At 46.0% G+C, this 18,005-nt stretch overlaps 1 protein-coding gene across 3 annotated transcripts in view; it reads left to right on the forward strand.

Annotated features, from left to right (window-relative positions):
- The window catches only part of KANSL1 (KAT8 regulatory NSL complex subunit 1), an 83,149-nt gene that overhangs the window by 53,990 nt on the left and 11,154 nt on the right, over positions 1–18,005 (forward strand). For 2 of the 3 annotated variants that reach the window (XM_009287902.2, XM_009287904.2), the window contains exons 3-6: positions 4,016–4,120; positions 9,294–9,409; positions 10,881–11,076; positions 14,107–14,272. In XM_009287902.2, the coding sequence (XP_009286177.1) occupies positions 4,016–4,120; positions 9,294–9,409; positions 10,881–11,076; positions 14,107–14,272 (583 nt within the window). The remainder of the gene's footprint in view (positions 1–4,015; positions 4,121–9,293; positions 9,410–10,880; positions 11,077–14,106; positions 14,273–18,005) is intronic. The other variant, XM_009287903.2, reaches the window with a different exon arrangement.

Below are 18,005 nucleotides of genomic sequence, written 5' to 3' on the forward strand. Positions count from 1 at the left end.
ATGGAGATCCCCGCTTGTACCCAGCTGTCGTTGTGTCTCAGTGATTTAGCGCAAGGATGCCTTGTAAAACGTGTTCTGTTTTCATCAATGAAAAATAAGATTCGTAAAAGCAGCTTGGGACAAGTGTAGGAGACTAGAGAAACGAGAAACGATTTCAGTAATACAGGAGTCTTGTTGGAAAGGATTTGGCTTCAAATTGTACAAGGACGATTAAAGAATTTGGAGACGCCTTGTTTTTTCTATCTTCTGCCTGATCAAGAAAGTGAGTATCAGATACCCTATCTTTCTGACAGGACTCCATGGAGATCACCGCTTGTACCCAGCTGTCGTTGTCTCAGTGTCATTTAGCGCAAGGATGCCTTGTAAAACGTGTTCTGTTTTCATCAATGAAAAACTCAGAGTAAGATTCGTAAAAGCAGCTTGGGACAAGTGTAGGAGACTAGAGAAACGAGTGCATGTTTCAGTAATACAGGAGTCTTGTTGGAAAGGATTTGGCTTCAAATTGTACAAGGACGATTAAAGAATTTGGAGACGCCTTGTTTTTTCTATCAACATAACTTAACTTTAGCTTATTTGGCCATAAGGAGGTTAAAATGTAGCTGCTGCAGGAATTCAAGGTTGCTATTCTTATTTTATTCTTTTTTTAGGTTAATTACCTTTATATGTTAAGGTTTACATCCCAGCGTACCTCTCAAAGATGCATTGCTTTGTCAAATCAAAGCAAGAGAAGGACCAGGCAGTCAAAAATAACCTTCTGTTTTGAAGGTACACTGCTGCCTGGGTGTCTCAGCACTAATTGTGTTTTCAGCATATTTGGATCGGCTCGGTTGGAGCCTGGTGAGATGCGGTGGAAAACAACAAATCAGTGAGCATGTGTTCAAAGTTAGTTGTAAAGTACTGTGTTTTCTGGCGCTTAAAAATAGTGGGCTGTTGTGCCTTCGATTCTGTGTTGGTTTTGAAGAGTGTGTAGAGCTAATTTAAGGGACTGGATGTCGATGAAGGTAATAAGGTGGTTTTGTTTCTTTTCACAAATGTGCTTTGTTGGGCCTTTTTGAGGTGGGGTGTGCACGGTGCTGGTCCCCCTCCCATGCAGAGCCTTTGCACCTCCCTGCATGTGTGAGTGGCAGATGCTCCGTGTTTGGAAAGGAACAAGCGGCATTTTCTCCTCTCTTTCTGTGTCTCTTACGAGTTTCACTCTTAGATGGAATAAGAGGTAGATTAAGATGAGGGGCTCCTGCAGGAATTTTGTGCAGTGGCAGACTTGGTTGAAGTACAGTGACCGAGACTCCTTAAAGATGGGGTTGATTTGCACATCGTCTCTGCAGACCCAGGTTCGACTTGTTCCCAGACCATCCAAGATGGGTTTGCTGCGTTCCCTTCGAGCTTTTGGTCTGACCTGTGTGCAGCCTGCCCCGTGGGGAGGGCTGTGCTCTGGCCGGAGCTGCTGAGTCAAGAGAAATGCGTGATGGGAAGGGTGGGATGGGAGTTAGGAGGAGCCTCTTGCTGGAGGAATTTGCAGCTCTCATGTGAGTTTCCTGTGTCTGCAGTGGTATGTTGGGCTTAGGGCACGCTAAGAGATGCTGCTGTCCCTGCGCAGGGCTGTTTAGGACACTCAGTCTCTTTCTGATGTGTCTTAATGTGTGTCAGTCCTCTTCCTCACCCAGTAGTCCCTTGGCAGAAGCTGCTGACTATTACAGGACTGTGAGATATGAGATCTCTCTCTCTATCTGTCTCTATCCGAGACCTGTACAATTGACTTCTCGTTAATACCGTAATTAGTGATAAAAATGGGAGTAAAGAAGCAGCAAACTTGCCCTTAAATACTGGGGGTGGGGGGGAGGGCTTCCTTTTTTCTTTGTTTTGGAGAACGCTGGTGAAAAGCAAGTATTGTGTGACCTTGGAATAATTCACATGCGCTGCTCCTTTCCCTTTCCTGAGAGTTGGAAATTTGATGTTGCCCTTCTAATTCCTCTCTATTATTCAGAAGTGTATAAATAATGGAGCTTTAAAACTCTTAAAAGCAAAGCAGAGTGCATGAGCCCTCAGTAGGAAGATGCCGTCCAACCTGCAGGTCTGTGGGTCCGTAGAGGCTGTCTTGTGGGCTAGGAGCTGGGAGAGGACGACTGGCGTGCACGGTAGGTTTGGGCAGTGCAGCTTCTGTACGAGGGCACGAAAACCAAAGCTGTGACGGTCACAGGGAAGGCTGCCTTAAGCGTTGCCTCTGCTTCAAAGTCACCAGTAAAGGGACATACTTCTAAACAAATACCCACAGTTTATAGAATTAATTACTGCTCCTTCCTGAGGCATGGAGCAGCTCCCTTCATCCTCTTCCTTTAAACTGGAGGGAGAAGGCCTTGGTGGCTGTTTCTGTTCCTGATGCCCGTGCTTCCCCATCTCGTTCTCTCGCTCAGCAAATGAGAAGCCCAAGTGCTTTCCCGAGTGTCAAAGGGAAGCAGTTTCCTTGGCTCCAATTTTGCATTCAGTCCCAGTTTCTCCCTTTATCATGTCCAGTGTCTCCTACACCTGACATCTGCAGATGACCGACCTCTTTGTTGAAGCGTGCCTGAGGATGTTTCTAGAAGCAATGGCGAAATGTGATGTGTTGCTTTTGGAGAGGGATCTTTTAAGAGTGGAGGAAAAGCACAGCAGTATTTAATTGAGTTTAGACTTCCAGCCTCTCTCATCCACTAAACGTCCTTCTGGGATGTCAGAAAACTCTAGAAAATCGTCATCATGTTTATTCTAGAAGCTGGCTACTTCCTCATTGCTGGTCAGAGGCCATGTACAGTTGTATTTAGTTTATGAACTGTTTTTAAATAAAGTATTCCCGAACTATGGTATTCCCGAACGAGGGGCTACCACTGTCTTTCTGGAAAGCCACCAATCTGTTGTACAGAAGATTGTGTCAAGGCATAAGATCAGCCTTACAAGAGACTTCAGTGGCCACATGCCATGGCATCAGTTGTTGATGCACAGTTACATGTAAGATTTGACTTTGTGGACTTTGAGGGAAGCCTTGTAGCGCTCTCCTCTCTCCAGAAAACGTGTCGGGGTTCCCTTCCAGGCTCACTTTCTTGTGACACCATGCAACCTCTGAAATTGTTTTCAGATAGCTGATCCACCTGTTCTTAATCTGAGCAGCCCTTTCCATAGCTCCTTGTTTGACCGGTCACAAACTCGTTTTGGCTTGTCTTTGTCCTGGACTATAGTCATGGCCTGTAGGTTCTACCAACTCTTTAATCCCTTGCACACTTTAGCCTGTTTTGTTATAAAATAGCTCAGAATATGCGTAATTATAACGATTTTATTTTCCTTTGTGGTGTTCAGAGAGAAAGCAGTTCTGCCTTTAGAGTAAGCTTCACTTAGAGTAAAACATAAACAGGACAACATATGTTAAGCCTGATAAAACAGTGCTCTGCCACTGTGCTTTGTCCCGCTAGGTTTATAGCAATGGCTTGTTTATCAGTGTTTTTCTTTCCTTATTGAATTTTGTGAATATCACTTCTTTGAAAAAAATCTGCTCAGAGTAACAAGTTTGACTGTAGATTTTTGGCACCCGCTCAAAATTGTTTGCTTGGCTGTGGTGGCGAGTTCCACTTTGTACTATGAAAGCAGTCGTTTCCTGCTCTGCACTACAGCAAAATGTTCTCTTTGGTTTTGCTGGCATGCAGCTCGCTGAACCTCCTCGCATGCGGCAGGAGGGGAAGGGGTGGGAAGCGGGACGGCAGCGGCGTTTCAGCAGTTTTGCCCGAGAGGGAGCTAACTGTCTACTATTAATGGGCTGAAGGCATGTGATCTGGCTTCAGCCACTGTCCTTCCCCCTCCGAGTTCAGCTTAGATGTCAGGAAAATCCAGGCAGCAGGGGATTCGGTTTGGCATCATGTCTGAAAAATGCGGTGAGAATGCAAGCCTTGCTGTGCAGCGGTTGTAGTTTCTGGGGGACGATGAATGCACAGTTTCCCTGCTGAGGCCGAAGGACCCGCAGTTAATTCCTGTTCCCTTCCCTCTCTTCCAGGGGCTGATAGTTCTTGGTGAAGCATCACCCCCTGATCCTGCAGTAGATGATGCGTCCCGTCCCATTAGTGCTGAAGTTAAGCTGGAGCCTGGGGCTGACCGGCTGGTAAGTGCCAGCAGCAGAAGTGACCGGGTCCAGATACTTCACATTCATGAGTTTTGGGTAGGGAAGGTTGATCCTTTAAGCTGTGCTGGAGAGTGATGCTCAAACTGCATGTCTGGCATGGGACTGGCCTCCTGCAGAAGCATCTTTCTGTGGGACTTCACGTGGGAATTGCTGATCTGTTGGTCTGTGTAGCTCGCTCCCTCCTAGGTTATTTTGGGGTTAATAAATGATACGATTTAAATACCTTTTAGAACAGCGTTCCTCGGGGTACTTTTGTAATATGCATTAGCATTTTGTGAAGCTTAAAAATCCTAACTAATCCTTTCCCTCTAGCTAGCAAAAGTACCTCAAACTGAGCAGCACAATTAGCAAAGGCTTCTAAAGTTGTGGCTATTAATATCTGCCTGAGTGTTACCCCTTGGAAAGGGAACTAATGATTTCAGTGAGATGCACTGGAAACTATGCAGAATGTCAGGTATTTATTATTTAATGCAGAAATGTAGGCCACAGACTAAAGGCTTGATCGTACTGTTCAGCCTGGCTGTGATTACTTTTGATCCTGTGGGACACATCGACGTATTAAAATGGAGGATTTTGAAGTTGTGGTGTAGTACTAAGAGAAGGGTGGTCCCTACGTGGCTCAAACTCCTGCTACCAAGCTGCAGCGCTCCTGCCTTTCTGTCCTAATGCCGCATTTGGGGAGAAACGGAGCTTCGCTGCAATGGAAGTGCTTGAGTTTCATAGACCAATATTCAATGTAGTTGATACAGATAAAAAACATAACTAGAAGTGGCTGTAAAATTGTACTTCAAGTGTTTTCTTCTATTGCTGGTAAGACTTTGTCAGAGTTTTACCTAATACTGAATGATAATCTGGAATACTGTGAAATTTTTGATTAACACCGGACCGCAAAGGGGTTATTACGAGTGATTGTAATAAAATGTCTCCTTGCTTGTCACTGGCTTTCAGATGTGTGTTTGGAATTTAAGTCTTGAATTAGCAGATTAGCTGACCCCAGAACTCTGCTGTGTAATTTGGTACAATGAACAGGTTTTGCTCATGACTGAAATACTAGATGGTGCTTCAGATGAAAACAGAGTCACGCTGGAGAAGTGACGGGAGGCTGGAGAGCCAGGATGACAGGGGCTGCTACAGATCATGATTGAATCACAAGCATTACGCAGTGTCTGGTTTTGAACAGTGATGTCCGTCTGTCGTGTGGCCCCCCCCCTTTTCATGCTTTAACCCAAAAAGCGCTTGGAGAATAATAAACAAGCGCAGTGACGGTGTGCTCCGATTCGCTTCAGAAATAGCGTGCTCCTGCACTGATGAATTGGCTGTTATTTGGGAGCTAATCTGTAAACAGCAGGCTGATAACGGAGATAAATGATCAAATTTAACAGCGATAGGAAGAATATTTTCTTCCTTATCTGTTTAAATCAGGATGTTTATCTGACATGAGTGTATTTTCAACCTGGGAATCTGCAGATGGAAGGACTGTGTCCCACCTGACTTTGTCCCTATGTATTAAAGACATTTTCTGTATACTTACAAAATCATCACATTGTCCTTTTTTAGATTGTCTTAGGCATCATCTCTGTATGTATAGAATAGAAAATGTCTGTAAGACTTCTGATGTGTGGAAAAGAAAATGCTTGCTTGGCCGTTGCTGTCTGGTTTTGCAGCTCACAGCCGTCTCACTGTTGCTGTGTTTACTCATTTCCTGCATTGTCCCTTTTCTCATCCCTTTCACTTGGGTACGAGCTCTTCAGATGGAGACTTTTATTACTGCAGCGCTAGTGCGATGGAGATCCGATCTCTCTTGCAGGTCTTGGAGGTAACAGTGACACAAATAATAGATACTGAAAGCAATGAAGAACAACATTTTCGGTGTAAAGCAGGCTGCAGGTTCCTACTTGGCACTTTCTTGTGGCTGCTGCAGCCGTGCTTGCCATCTCGGAGGGTAACTCCTCCTGAAAAGGACTTTTTATTCCCCTTCCACGCGTGGCTGCTGGTGGACGCACACATCACCCCACGCTGCCAGCTTCTCTGCAGCAGTGCTGGAGGTGTCAGCCACCAGAAACACTGCCTCCAGGCACCCAGCTTCTACACCCTGCTGCTGGAGGGTTTGTGGTTAATTAGATTTGCTCGTAAGGGTGGGGTGTTGAGTCAGAGCCTTGATCTGCTCCGAGCCAGAGATTAGCCCAGACCATTCCTGTTGCGTTAGGACACTTACTGGAAGGGTATCTCTTGGGCCTCTCCTGGAGAGGTGCTTATCATTTTGGCACTCTTTGGGCTGCTTAGAATTAGGCTTTTTTTTCTCCCTCCAACCTCCCCAACTGGCAGAGTAAGAGACAGGTCTGCAGTGTGGAGTAAGGGGAGGAATCCATCCTGTCTCATCCCCAGCTCCTCTTTGGATCTCATCCACTCATGGGTACCTCCCTTGGCTGGCGTGAATGCAGGATACGTGTCCTCGGGCATTGGCTTGATACGTGGGATGTGGCTGATAATCCCTAGGAGGAACTAATCCTATCGTCAGTGGAGGGAAGGGCTTTCCAAAGAAGGCCTGGGAATGTCTGTTGGGAACTGGAAGCTCAGTATGTGAATAAATATTTTTTGCCTGAAGAAGGGAATAACACGAAGCCCTGAAGAAGTAACTCGGCTGTTGATACTGGTTCATTGCTTGTATCGCTAGTCTAGTGAGGGGGTGCACTTAAAATTTGTAATAGTAAATGAGAAAAGATATTGATGGGAGTGTCTTGGTAAGGCTCTTCCCTGCGTTAGGGGTTTGTATCTAGTAATAGGTGAAGGTGTGAACCTGTCTGGTTTTGTTTGGGGTTTTTGGGAATACGGGGGACATTCCTGGTGTTGGGTCGTGACTACCTGCCAACACACAGCTTCATTACTGCCGTGAGAGCCCCGGTAGTCTGCAGGCTCCTGGTTTCATGTGCGACAAGCAGGTATGCTAAAGCTGAATCTTTGATGTCCCCCCACCCCACCCCCCACACACACCCCCCAAGAGTCCTAGGGATCCTAAAGACCTGGACTTCCAGACCCCAGGCATACCCAAAACACAGAGAGCTCAGTCTGGAGCGTCGATGTGATCCTGGTGTGATAAACGCTCCTCTGGATCCCAGGCTGGCTGCCCAGCCAGCCCCGGAGGAAGGCACGGCGTTGGGAGGTGCATCCAGGAGGAGCTGGTGCAAGAGCTCTGCCTCTGCTCTGAACGCTGGAGATGTCAGCTCTTGGCAGTCCTGCTCGTTCCCCAGTTGCTCATGTCAGAGCCTTGTTAGGGTACACCCATCTTCAGTGTGATAAGGTGAGCCTGGGCTGTTTCTGATAAATAGACTTTGGATTGATGCTTTCCAGCTCCTCCACAGGAAGCAGAGGGGTCACCCTCTATTCCTATCTTGAACCACCGAGCCAGAGACAGCTCTTGGAGAAGAGGTTCCTCCTTTAAGACCCTTTCTGGAGAAGAAAATAAATACCCTATTTCAAAAGAGCTTATGAGTCATGTGTACCCGCCCTCCTGAACCGTGGGTGCCTCCGGCGGAGGTGTCATGTGAAGGCTCAGCCTTGCCGAGCCTCTGGAAACCAGAGGGAAAACGTTCAGCTCCTGCACTGAGTTCACCTCGCCAGGGTGCCGTGTTGCGCTTGCCTAACGCTTCTGGCGCAATCTGATCTCGCCCCTACGTCTGTGTGCTCAGACCGAGTGTCAGAGATGAGCCTATCCGTCTGATCCTGTCTCTGCTCGGCAGGGAGCAGAGAGCTTCTCCCCGGGGCGGGGGGGGCAGGGAGAAATGTGTTTTTTAGCAGAAGTGTAGAAAACCCAGCAAAGTTCCTCAAACAGGCAACAGGCAGAAGTTGTCTGTTGTTAGAAATTTCTCTTCCCTTGGTGAGTCAGGTCTCTGCTATTCTGGAAACTGTTAGTCCAGCACCGCTGTAGCCTGATTTTAGTTGTTCATTGAGTTGGGGGAGTGATTGCAGGGAAGATTTTAATCAATGCAATACCGATGCTTTAAAGATAGAGTATGTGACAAGCAGGGGGGCTGGCTGGCTGGCCAGCTGTCTTATGTAGGTAAGTCAGACCTTTTCTTTTGTCTTTTTTGCTAGTACTTGAACTGCACCACCACCCTTGCGTGCGCGAAAGGGGAAACCCAGGTAGAGGGACATTGGCAGTGAGTGTAGGAAGTGCTGCACAAAGGAAGAAATGAAGTTTAACCCTGGGGAGGAGGAGGAGCGTGTCTGAAAACAAAAAGAAGGGGCTGCAAGGATGAGACTGCGGGCGATGAGTGCCAGGGGTATGAACATGCTGGACCGCGCCGGCACCTGCTGGTACAAAGCCAGTGTGTCCTTGGAAGCTGCGGTGACAGTCCCCCCCCATCGAAGCCACTTGCGGGGCAGTGGGAGATGTGCAACGTTCAGTGCTGCAGCCACGCAGTAACTGTTGCTCACTGCAGAGCGAGGGGGTTTGTGTTTCAGACCTAAGGCAGAAGGGATTGGGGAGCTCTGTGTCTTTAGCTTAGTTTTTACTTACTTTCCTCTGCCAAAAAGGTGTTTCCAGCTTTGTGTTTATCAGGCAGTTTTAGCTTTATAGAGTTGGCCTGCTTATATCCAAAAACCACAGCTTGTGTGCATACTCATTTAAAATACTTTTTAAAGTGCTATTTGGACCATGTTTGCACAGGTATTTAGTTAAAATGCAAATTCAGTTTTGCAAGTCTGTTCTCCTCTCCCTCTCCTCCCGTTTTCCCTCAAAGTGCTTAGACAAGAGCTTGCAGCCGTGTGGCTCAGAGCACAACATCAAACTTCAGAAGACGCCTGGGAGGTTTACAGGTGGTTATGAACTTGTTTGCACTATTGAGACAAAATGCTAAAATCTCCTTAAAGACCTCAGCCTGTCATGCTCCTCAGTGGTTGTCTGCGGGGAATTGAAGTCCTTTGGTTCTCGCATTGAAAGCGCTGTCATGTATCCAGCCTCTCGTCAGAGCTGCTCCCCAAGAAGGCCTTAAGTCTCTGGTCTCCTGTTTACTTCTGAACCCTTGTTTTGAAGTCCTGTGTGGAAACCCATGGCTACAGTGCAGAATCCTCAACTAGAAACTGGGAATAAGAACGTTGTGGCTGTTTAAGAAGTTTTTTTAATTAATTTATGATCTTTCTCATCCTTCCTTAGAGTGTTTCTGGATCCCAGCCACTAGAGAACTCGGGTATTTCTGCTGCAAATACTCCTGAATCCCATCCCGCCAAGCCCTGTGGAGCACCAAGACCCGTCAATGGAGTCATTAACACGTAAGCTGCTTGCATATTTTGGGAAGAGTTTGATTTTTATGATCTTGACAAAGTCCCATCAGAAACCAGCCTGTAACATGCTGGTGGGTAGTAACTAGGTTGGTAACGGTATAAATGGTCCCTTTTTGAAAAAAGTATGGTAGTAGGTCATGCTTGGAAACATTTTGGAGGAGATTGCTTGCTTGAGGTTTTCTGCTGCATTGTTTTTCTGAAAATGGTATTAAACTGAGCTGTGTTTACATGAACAGGCCCTGCAGGCAACCATGCAATGAGCATGTTCAAAACTGTTTCTTTATGGGTATTTTTAATACACTTGCAAATTGCATGATTCAAAGGTACTAGTGGCCCGCTTGCAGTTATTTTGCAGAAGTATCTGTAACCACTGGCCCATGTTTCTGGAGATACTGAGGAACCCAAATCCCATTGATTTTGGGAGTAAGATTTTCTAAATTCTTTGTTTCTCCAGGCTGTTTTTGTTGAGTGAGTCTAAGTGGGTAAATGAAAACAAGTGAAAGAAATTATCCTGTGCTACAGGATGATTTCAGGGTTGAACCACTTGAAAACCCTTGAACACATGATGCTTCGAAGTTCTGGTAGTGGTAGAGAAGCGTTGCCAGCACCGTTGCCCTTGCTTAGTACCTTGGGCAGGGATGCTGCAAGCATGGAAAGCACTGATCAACTCACTCATTGTTACAGCTGAAACACTGTGGGCTATAACAGAGCCCTTTATACGCCTGTAGCCTTTGAACTACAGAGCCTTAGACCACAGGGCTTTAATGTTTTGCATTTTTAGAAATGAAACACTTGTAAAATATACATGAAAAGGTTCCATAGATGAGGAGTTGTGCTGGTATTCGGTAGGTGGCATGGTGTGTTGATGCCACGGTGGGGCAGGGTTACTGTGTGTGGACAGGAAAGTCCTTTGTACATCAAACAGAAAGGTTAATGTTAACACTGCACCTTTCTGGTGTCACTGCTGAGAGTTGTTAGAGGTATAGTTCTCAAATATTAATCAGAATCAAGTTTACATCGAGGTTAAATATTTTTTTCTAGAAAATTATATGTTCTCTGTCTTGTGCTCGCTGGCATTGAGACTTGTGAGAACCTGTTGTATGAAGATACCCTGAACTGTAATTTTGAGGGAAGCTGAATTCTAGGATTAAAGCTGTTCAGGGCTAGAGTGGCTTTTGGTCTTGCTCTGTGTCCGGCTTTACATGCTATTTTGTGTTCAGAACTTCCAAAGGTATTTTGTCAAAGGTTCAGTGGTTGGGAGAGTGTGGAACATGACCGAAGTAAAAGCAAAAATTAGAGTTGCCTTAATAAAAGCTATTGCCTCGTGAAACTGCAATGCTTTAAACTCAGCTTAGAGTGTTCGCTAAGGTCTGAATTGTGAACCTGGCTGGTACTGCTGGGTAACATGGGATGGCTGAATGAATAACAGTATGTCTTATTCTCTTCTCTTCTTGGGCAGTCTTCAGCCTGGCCTGGCAGAACATGCTCAGGGAGATGGCCAGGAAGCTGAGGAGCTCTTGCATAAAAAGCAACGACTGAACATGGTTTCTTCATCTTCGGATGGAACGTGTGTAGCAGCTCGCACTCGCCCGGTACTGAGCTGTAAGAAGCGACGGCTTGTTCGACCTAGCAGCATTATGCCCCTTTCCAAAAAGGTTAGTGCTGTTTGGTTTTTTGATGCAGTATATAGCTAAAAGCTTCGTGCCAAAGAGCCTGGTGAGGTACTGATGCGTTGGTCCAGTGTGCTTTTGCTCTTTGCATGAAGAAGTCTCCCTGTTTTGGGAATGTTTGTGGTTATTAAGAGGGGAAAAATAATGGGGAGGAAGAGGAGGACAGTGAGGCGTCAAAGGCTGTTGGAGAAGTAGAGGAGAAACGAAGGAGAAGCTTTTACTTTGTTGGAAGACTTTTATTAGCTGTCACTGGGGAGGGGAGATGCTGAACTCTGATGTGGGTTTTCTTTTCTAAAACCAGCCAGCCTGAGGTGAACTTCAGGCCGGGTAGTTCAATATGGCACAGTCTGAGCAGTCGAAAGAAGCTCTGAAAAGTCAAGTATCAGGAAACCTTAACTCTGAGCACAGGAATTAACACAGCCCCAGGAACTCGCTGCTACTTGCTCCAAGAAAAACTACAGTTGCCTGACCAGGCATATGTGGGATGTCTTGCAAAAGGCCTGCCGAGGTGATCATGTTCGCTTCCGCTGCTTAAGTTTGGAAATCGCTGAATGCCGTGACTCTGTTCCTGGTTTTGTTTGGGGTTTTTTTGTTTTGGTTTGGTTTTTTAATTTATTTTATTTTATACTCCTCTCCACATAGTCTTCCCTTGCCCTTATGGAGAATTCAGTTCAGTGGAAATACAGTTTATTCCCCGTATGAGGAGAGGCCGTGCTTCATTCTTTTTAATTTCTCTTAGGAATGCCGTAAACTGTCAGTTGGAGGATAGATAGTTAGAAATTGAGGGAATAAGGACCTTTTTTGTGCATGCAGCTCTCATGATTGCAGAACCATAGATGGCAAAAATCCACTTACCTTTGAGTCAAAGTGTTTCAAGTCAAACTTTACCACAAGGGTTCGGGGGTTTTCACTCTGCGGGTGCTGGAGTTTTAAAGAGAAGCTCAAAAAGCAACATTTTTCTGAGCAAAATAGATTCTCGCTCAGCTGAGTTAGCTTTAACTGATTACTCATTTGCAGTTTTGTCTGGGGTATTTCTGGTAAACCTCTGCAGTGACTGCTTGCAAGATCTTCAGTGATTTGGAAGTTTAGGAACTATCCTGTAGGTGATGCTGACTTGTGCACTCAGTATTTGAAGAAGTATCTGTTAATTCTGTGTTAGTTATTGACCGTATTCTTAAAACGCATTTGATAATCAGAGGCGGTTCAGAAGAGCAGTTCCAAAGGATGGAAGATGTGCCAGATAGCAGAGGATTTCTGTGGACTCCTCCAGTTACTCGAGAGAAAGCTGAGTGATGGCTAGGTCATCGACCAGAAATACCATGTCCAGTTGACCACACTCTCCTGTCTAGCACAAAGTGGTTGTGGATTGCTGCAACCAGAAATTAAAACCGGGAGAGTTCAGTGTTTCAATAGAGATCATACGTGACTGTGCCTACTGCTTTACAAAATCTGAATACATCACTTGAAATTTTTAAGTTAGATGTCCTGTAGGAAAGAAAAGCGGCTTAAAGGTTGAGTGGGTCTGTAGCCTGCATTGGGCTGGAAGCAGGACTGGTCTTGTGAAACAGGACGGGAAGGGATCTCCTGCAGTCACCCACGGCATCCCCATGCCCCAGAGCAGACTGCTTTATCTTCATACCGTGCCAGACAGTTTGTCTAAACCTCCTTAGGCAAGCTATTTGAGTGCATAGCTAGTCTTATTTTTCAGACAGCAAAACCAAACAAACCAAACTTTCTAATATAAGGTGCCTTGGCTGTCATTTAAAGTCATTACCGGTAGTCCCAAGTCCTGGTGTAAACTGGTCAGCTCCCCTCGTCACTTCAGAAGCTCTTCCCGAAGTGTGAAAGTTGACGTGGTAATTCTTAATGTGGTCACCTCTACACTAAACACGCCACAGGTCTTTCTGGTTTTGCACATAGGACGTATTTTTTTTGATCTCGTAATTTTTTTGCTGTTTTCCTCTCCGTTTGGTGCACATACTTCTTGAAATAGGTGCCCAAAACTGGGTGCAGCCCTCCAGCTCACGTTAGCAATGCCGAGCAGAGTGGCAGCATTACCTCATGCATCTTGCACAGCCATCCTGTTTATAAAGCCCCGTGGGGTGTTAATTCTCAGTAATGGTATGACGCTGCTGGTTCATGCTCATTTTCTGATCCACAACAACCACCAGATCCTCTGGGCAGAACTGCTGCTCAGTTACCTCTCCGTCCTCTTCACTGGTCACTGAAGCGTCCGCTTGTTGCATTTGCCCTCAGTGAATTATATGTGACTTATTTTAGATCGTTTCTCTTAATTTGTAACCGTGAGTGGGATTCCAGCTCTTTCCTTCAAGGTGCTTGCAGCCCTTCCCAGTTCTCTTTCATCATTCAAGTCATTAATGGAAATTATTTGAACAATACTAGACTCAGAACAGACTTCTGCAGGATCTGGTTTGATACATCCTTCCATTTTGATGGGGAATCATAGGTTGCTGTCTCTGTATGGGATTTACATCCAGTTGTGCATCTGCCTGCAGTGGTTTCATACAAATGAAGTCTATATAAAGTCTATAAATCTGTGAATTCAAAGTCTGTCCTGGTTTAGGAAACAAGGTTGAAAAACAGCCTTTTTCACTCTGTAAAGATGTCCCTGTAAGTGTCAGCTCTTGGCATATAGTGATGACTCTCTGACCCGTCTGATCTCAAAAAGGCCTTTTTTCCTCTGACAACTGAATTGTGCTGCCTCATGGTTTTTGTAAGTGAGGTTTCAACCTAGATAAAATTAAACACTTTTAGCCAAAGTTAGTAGATGTTAAACTGTCTGTGCTGGTGAGTGGTAGTTTTCAGTTGTGTTTATGCAAAGTGGAAGTATCCTTTTATGAGTCGAGAGACTAAATGAACGGGTTTTATACCCGTATAAAAAATACCCCAGCCTTTAGGATGTTTTTCATGAGCTGTCAAAGCGGAATGTGTGAAGAGAGCCCTTAGACACGTTGACCTCTGATATGTTGATACTATTCTCTCTCCCCTTTCCAGGTCCATCGTAATAGCCTGGTGCGATGTAGCTGTGATGTGAACCCTTCGTGTGCTCTGTGCGGCACTCGAAGCTCGACGACTGTGGAAATCCAGTACGATGCCCCTTTGCTGGAGCGCCTCTCCCAACTGGACTCATGTATTCATCCTGTCCTATCATTCCCAGATGGTAAGCACAGCATCCACGGAGCTGCCAGGGGCATTGTCAAACTGGGTCCTGAGATGGATTACAAGGGATGCATGGGCGTGCTCCGGAGCCTGCTCCTCCATCCTGGGCTTCCAGAGGAAGTGCAGATCTGCTCGAGTACGACCAAGCTTGTTCATCTGCAAGTATTTTTAGGAGCAGAGCATTTACTGGAGCAGAAGGGTTTGGGAAAGCATTACACCTGAAGTCTGCTCTGCTACGAACATGTTTGTTATGGGAACCTGACCTGGAGCCCCACTCGGGGTGGGGAAACGGAGCAGTGCCTGGGAGTCTGTACTGGGACCTGGGTCTTAGGCTGGTGTCTCTGTTGCTATAAACCACTTGAGAAATACTTGTTTCCGCAGAGTTTGTTCATCTCTCTCAAATTATTTGTGGATTGGTTTAAGTCACAGGAAATTTTTTTGACCTTGTAAGGAATTGTAAATGATCTTCCATGGTTCAGAGGGTACAGTAAGAAGGGATGTTCCCGTTAAGACACTCGTTGCCCTGTGTTATGGTATCAGGGTTAATCATCATTAAGAGGAATAACTAACCAACCCTGACTGTGGGGTATTCATGGATTTCATGTGTTAGGGACTTTTCCCAAGGGAAAAGTAGTTTCCAGAGTCTTTTGCTTCGTAAGCTGCCAAATTAAATACAAGCCTGTTCTTTGACCAAAAATTACTGGCTTGCGTGAGATTGGTGTCCATCTGTCATCTTTTTCCTCTGATCACAAAATACAGGACCACAAATGATAGGAACTGGTACTTTTATCAGGAGAACCAGGCAGTAAATAGATCATAGCGCTTCCTTTCCTTGGTAGGAGTGCCTGGCTGCTTGAGGTGTAAAACACCGCTGGTAATGCTGGGAGGAAGGTGCGTGTCCTTGCGTCTCATGAGGGTGTAAAGTGGTTGGTCCAGGTTAAGACACTGGGCTAATGTGTGTGTTTGGGTTTAAATTCTGGCTTTGCACAGACTGTGCAACAGTAGGAAATGCATGGAGTGTCTGGGAACAATTAATTTGGCATCTTTCACTAGCACTATATTTAAAACAGACTAAAATAGTAAATTGGTGCCATTTTTAAAAACTAAATCCCCACACCCCCCCGAAGACACATCTCTGTTAAGGAATGCTAAAGGAACTTAACGCACTGAACTCCTGAAGCAGAAATTTATTTCCTGATTTCACAGCACTTGTAATCCTCTGTCTATAGTGTTAAATCTAATATTCTAGGAAGCGGTGAGAAAACCTGTTGTGTACTGTTGCAGCATGGTCACCAGGCAAATTACCTCATCCCATATTTACTTTCCATTTTCTTAGGCTCGGCTGCAGCCAGCTTACATGGTAAAAGATCCGTTCTGGCTGCACAAGATTAAAACCTTTGTTTTTAAAACTACATGGTGTAAAGCTTAAAACACCTATACAAAAATACCCGTTCCCTTCCTCCCTCCCGAAGGCAATGACAGATTAACTTTGATTATTCACTCATGTTTAATACAGTTTTGCTAGGGTTGCTTTTTGGCGATGGGGATAATTTTCCGTTGAAACATAAAGCCAGGTAGTGTGTTCAGGTAGGGGAAGTGCTCTGCCTTGAAGTTAGTCTGCATCGAGGTGTCTGCGAGTATTAATCCAGGTTGCTGTCGGTGCTCCCACATGGTTATTTTGGGGGCTCACCTTGAAAGCAAGCAGGCTGGATCGATGGGCAGAGGCTCAGTTAATACTATCTGGAGGAGCTTGTGAGGTTGTTAGATGGAGCCTGGCCTTAGAGCTGTGAGCATGTGCTGACTTTCACTTTGAGCCTGTCTCTCCGGGGCTCCTCCGGTGCCAGCAGCCGGGGATCTCCAGTGCCGTTTGCCAAGGGCAAAATTGCCAGGCGCCGCAGGAGGAAAACGATCATTTATTCTTCTGGCAAGCGGGGCCCAGGCATCGCAGCTTTTAACCCGTTGCACTTGCGCTTCGTAAGCGCTTTGTCCCCTTCCTTTCAGGTTTTTTTTCTGGTTCATCTGATTTCTCGCTGGGAATTTTCAGATGATGTAATAACCTTGGTGGGGAGGATGAGAGCCGGGGCGCTCAGGCTCAGTGTGGTTGCCATCTGCCGGTCCCCGGGAGGCCTGCATCGCTCGGCCGAGGAGGAGGAGGAGGAGTGACGGTGTCACTTGCTGCACAGACTCTGGTGCAACCAGTGCTGACAGCAGGACAGTGACAAGCCAGTAAATAACTCATTTTCTGCTGACAATGTTTTGTCTTGCATTTTTCCCCTCCCTCTGACCTGTCTCCTCCTTCCACAGGTGTGTGGGCTGCTAGGATGGCATGAATTTTCAGGAGAAAGCAAAAAATTAACAGAGAAGAGGCCTTTTTCCCAAAGTCAGACCACTTCAACACAGTGATGTTGCAGCCTTGCTGGCAATGTCCTTAAAGGACTGGCTTGGCCCCTCTCTGTTTTTTGGGACATGTCTCCACAAACCAGTAGTGGTGGCCAAAGAGCTGCCATCACACTGTGGTAGCCCTTCCTTAGCAAATGGATGGGGCTAGACCAGAGCTTTAACCATTAAGGTACTTTCAGTGCAGCTGTCCTGGTTTTTTCCCGAGAGTCAAGTTCCCCCTATTAATAACAGCCCACTCCAGCCCATGCTCTGCCAGCTCTCTCCGTTCTGTTCGCCTGCCCGGATCTGCTGGGACTTTTCAGTCCCTGGAATTGGTGGGGAAATTTCGGAGGGGTTCAGATATCAGCCGTTGAGACTACTGCCAGGGCTTGAATCTCTGCCACTTGCCCTCTGAGATTGTCTAGATGCAGTTTCTAAATCCCACGGCAGCTCCTAATTGCCTCCATGTCCCCTCTGCAGGCGCGGAGTGAGGAGCTTTATTCCTTGTGCAGGGCCTGGGAAGGTTCATCTCTGCTCAGGGTTGTTTCAAAGTCCTTGAGAAAATGTCACGTGAACTTGAGAGATGTGGGGGAGGGATGTTTGTACTACTGATGCTCATCTTAGTGCTTTTAACTCCTAGTTGTGGCAGCGTGAGCTTGCGTCGGGCTGCATGTCCTGCTGGCGATGGTCTGCTGATCTGTACTGGGGGAGGAGAGCAGATGGGTGGCATGTCAAACCACAAATGCCAGTATATAATGATCTTAGGGGTGTAGCTGGAGAAGATAAATTCATGTCTCAGTAGTTTTTCTGTTAACCCTAAAGGTTTTAATGCTTTTCCGAACTAGGATTTTGGCCCTCAGGCATATAAAAGAGAGCTGGGTCTTGGAGGAAACTTAAGCAGCAGTATTTGGTGATCAAATCTGAAGTTTGAAGCTATGAGTATGAAAGGAAGGCTTATTTGTGGGACTCCTGAGGCTGGAGTAGTTTGCTAGTCCAGTTAATGTTTGGGGTGGTTCAGGGTTTTTTTATAGTCTACCCTATAGCTTAGCCTATCTGCACAAGAAATACACTGAATAATCTCACTAGCGTTCTGTCTTTCAGCTAAAGTCGGGAGTGTACATGTGTATGGGATTTGGGAGAAACAAAGCTCGAGGAATGTGGGCAAAAGTAGTGTCTGCCGAATTTCACAGCAGTACAGCATGTATGTGCTCATTGTGAGATGGCAGGATTAAATAGGAACAGGTACTCTGGATTACCATGATCTGTGGTATGCACAGAAACTTCAGGCTTGAAATGCATCAGTGCCGTGGTTTAACCCCAGCCAGCAACTAAGCCCCACCCAGCCGCTCGCTCAC

The sequence above is a fragment of the Aptenodytes forsteri genome, unplaced genomic scaffold, assembly GCF_000699145.1.
Source record: "Aptenodytes forsteri isolate BGI_AS27 unplaced genomic scaffold, ASM69914v1 Scaffold249, whole genome shotgun sequence".
Lineage (NCBI taxonomy): Eukaryota > Metazoa > Chordata > Aves > Sphenisciformes > Spheniscidae > Aptenodytes > Aptenodytes forsteri.